The 2572-nt window shown below is 51.0% G+C and overlaps 1 protein-coding gene across 1 annotated transcript in view; it reads left to right on the forward strand.

Annotated features, from left to right (window-relative positions):
• The window catches only part of VOLCADRAFT_104159 (uncharacterized protein), a gene marked incomplete at its 3' end in the record, with an annotated part of 5248 nt that extends 4981 nt beyond the window's left edge, over positions 1–267 (forward strand). The window contains exon 4 of the mRNA XM_002948943.1: positions 254–267. Within this exon, the coding sequence (XP_002948989.1) occupies positions 254–267 (14 nt within the window). The remainder of the gene's footprint in view (positions 1–253) is intronic.
• Positions 268–2572: the final 2305 nt, after the last annotated feature.

The raw sequence follows: 2572 nt of genomic DNA on the forward strand, positions 1-2572 counted from the left end.
GCCGTCCCCATTGCTGTTGTCACCACTGCCACCGTCACCGTCACCGTCCCCGCCATCACCATTGCCGCTGTCACCATCCCCCTCCTCACCAATGCCGCTGTCGCCAACCTTCCACCGTCGCCATCCCCACCGTCAACCTCCGCCCCCTTCATCCCTTCCCCCTTCACCCTTCCCCCTTCACCTCCCCCACCATCGCCACTGCCACCATCTCCACCTCCGCCCCACATCCCCCTCTCCTCTCTCCCCCCTGTAGCAGCTGACCGCTGAAAAGGTCTCTCGAGTTGCTGGTGGTCGCGCTCTGCACGTATTTATAGCACCGTACTGTGTACCGGCTGCTACACCCCCATATCCACCTTTCCTATCTTCCTCACTTCTTCCATGTGTGTTCACATCACCTGATGATGCAAAAGGAGGAGAAACATTTCTATAAAATACCTTATGGACTACGGTCTCACCGGTCTCACCGGTTGTCGGGGCTCCACTGCATTTCCGCCTGACCCTTCGGTGGACTCCGGGCTCCACTCCATGTCCATCGCCACTGGAGACGAGGCGCCTACACTGACAGGGGGGACCTAGCTTCAAATCGCTGATGGTCTACATGTGACGTGTCTGCTAGTTTCGTTTGTTGTACCTGTTTCATCCGGCTGGTTAGCTTGAGCCTGTGCTCCTGCACCAACCAATGCAACTGGAGCTTGTTGCTGAGGATATTCATCTGCACCATATCGGACGTCACAAGTTTTAACCATACAGAGTACGTGGCAATGTATTGCAACAGTGAGAAATTGCGACCATCTCGTTAGGAGCCACGGCCTCTTTTGCCATTATTAAAAAGCTGGACGCACTGCTGTCTGGTGATGTGATAATATGCACAAGACTTGCACTGATCATTGCGTCCACAGGACGCACACAAAAATTCGAATTTGGAGAGCGGCCGTCGCAGAGGTAACGGGGATATGTTTTAGCTGGAGGGGCCATAGTTATTAGCTGTTATTATACCTTCAACAGCCAGCCAGGCTTGCAAACAGATGCTGTGTGCGTTTGTACTCGTTTTGCCGAACGTAGCTCCTAAACACTATGCACCATCATGCTAAGTCATGTTCTCACTAAAAACAATGCTGGCACGACGATATCAGAAGGCCTCTATAAAGGAATCCGTGAATTATGACCACTTATGCCAAACTCCTTCCATATGTTCTGAAGGCCCCTCAGCCCTTCATTCCGAAATGAGCATGAAACGAACACCAAATGAAGGGAATCCCGGGAATCGAAGGGAAGCCGGTTCCCAGAGTGATAGCATAATCATTATTGAATGAACAGTTAGCTTTCTCGTGATGCGGCAATCTGTAGAATGACATACCGTAGTGCTACTTATAGTTCGTGATCGCTTTGTTCGGGGAGGGGTCAAAAAACTTTCTGAAATTTGTACGTGCTCTTTGAATTTCGGGGAAGGCCGGACCAGATTTTGCGGGCATGATACAAATTTCGGGGCCCCTTCCAAAGTTTCGGGGCTTTTCAAACTGCAGCTTCCAGTCAGTCTCCCTCCACCGGGAACCCTTAGGCTCGCCTCGCCGGCTGCCGTAGCATTGACCGCATTGCGCTCGCGCCTAGCAACCTCCTCGTGCTCCATTGGCTCACGCTGGGCCTCGACAACAGCATCATCAAGCCTAACTGGTGCAAATCCAGCTCGGTCGCTCACCGGAGCGTTTGGTGCTAGCGGTTTCATCCCGCATTGAAGCAGGGTTGCCTGTCTTGCACGTTTTCCAGCGTTGTTCATGTCCTACGTTTATGACTATATTTTATGTATTTAAGAGCTGATTTCCGCCTTGAAATCCTAGTTTTTGCGAAGTTTGATCGACCGGCTTCGAAGGGTACGATATTTCGGGGCTGTGGTCCCTTGGGATACCTTTGAATTTGTACGTGCTACATATTCGTGGTGCCTCCCGAATTATTATAGCACGAACTATAAGTAGCACTACGGTACACACAAAGCAGGAGTGTCATTGCGGGAACGTGTGTTGCCGCTGCTGCACCAAATCCATGAGTCGGGACTGCCCGATACGTAGGTAGTACTTCCGTGGCATCCATGTTCGACGCCGGCCCTTCGGTCTGCTGGCTGGCAGTTCTAGGCGCGCCAAAGGTGCTTCATGGACCAATTGTTGTCCACTCTCAGCCAGAACGCATTCGGGGATTTTCCAATTGCACATTTTGAAGTAGGAATGCAGCGGCAAAGCTGACGGTATGTCGCAAAGGCACACTTCGTTTGAACTTGGATTGAATCAATGAAGAAGAGAATAAGAAGGACAACATTCAAACAGGCACACAAGCGAGACGCCAGGTGCTTAGAGCGTTGCCATGGGTCGGTCTAAAGTTGCAGGGCATGAAGGAACCAACCCATAAAGGATCATGCCGTTTGCTTATGAATCTATAATGTAAGGGACATGCAACGACGTCAGAGGCAAGGGCTGCGGCGTGAGGGGAAGTCAAACTCGAAGCCATGGAAAGCTATCTTCGCGTTCCGTTCTATCTAAATTCATTCCCTTGGTTTATCGATAGAGAATTAGAATGGATTTCA

The sequence above is a fragment of the Volvox carteri genome (assembly GCF_000143455.1).
Source record: "Volvox carteri f. nagariensis unplaced genomic scaffold VOLCAscaffold_12, whole genome shotgun sequence".
In the NCBI taxonomy this organism is placed as follows: domain Eukaryota; kingdom Viridiplantae; phylum Chlorophyta; class Chlorophyceae; order Chlamydomonadales; family Volvocaceae; genus Volvox; species Volvox carteri.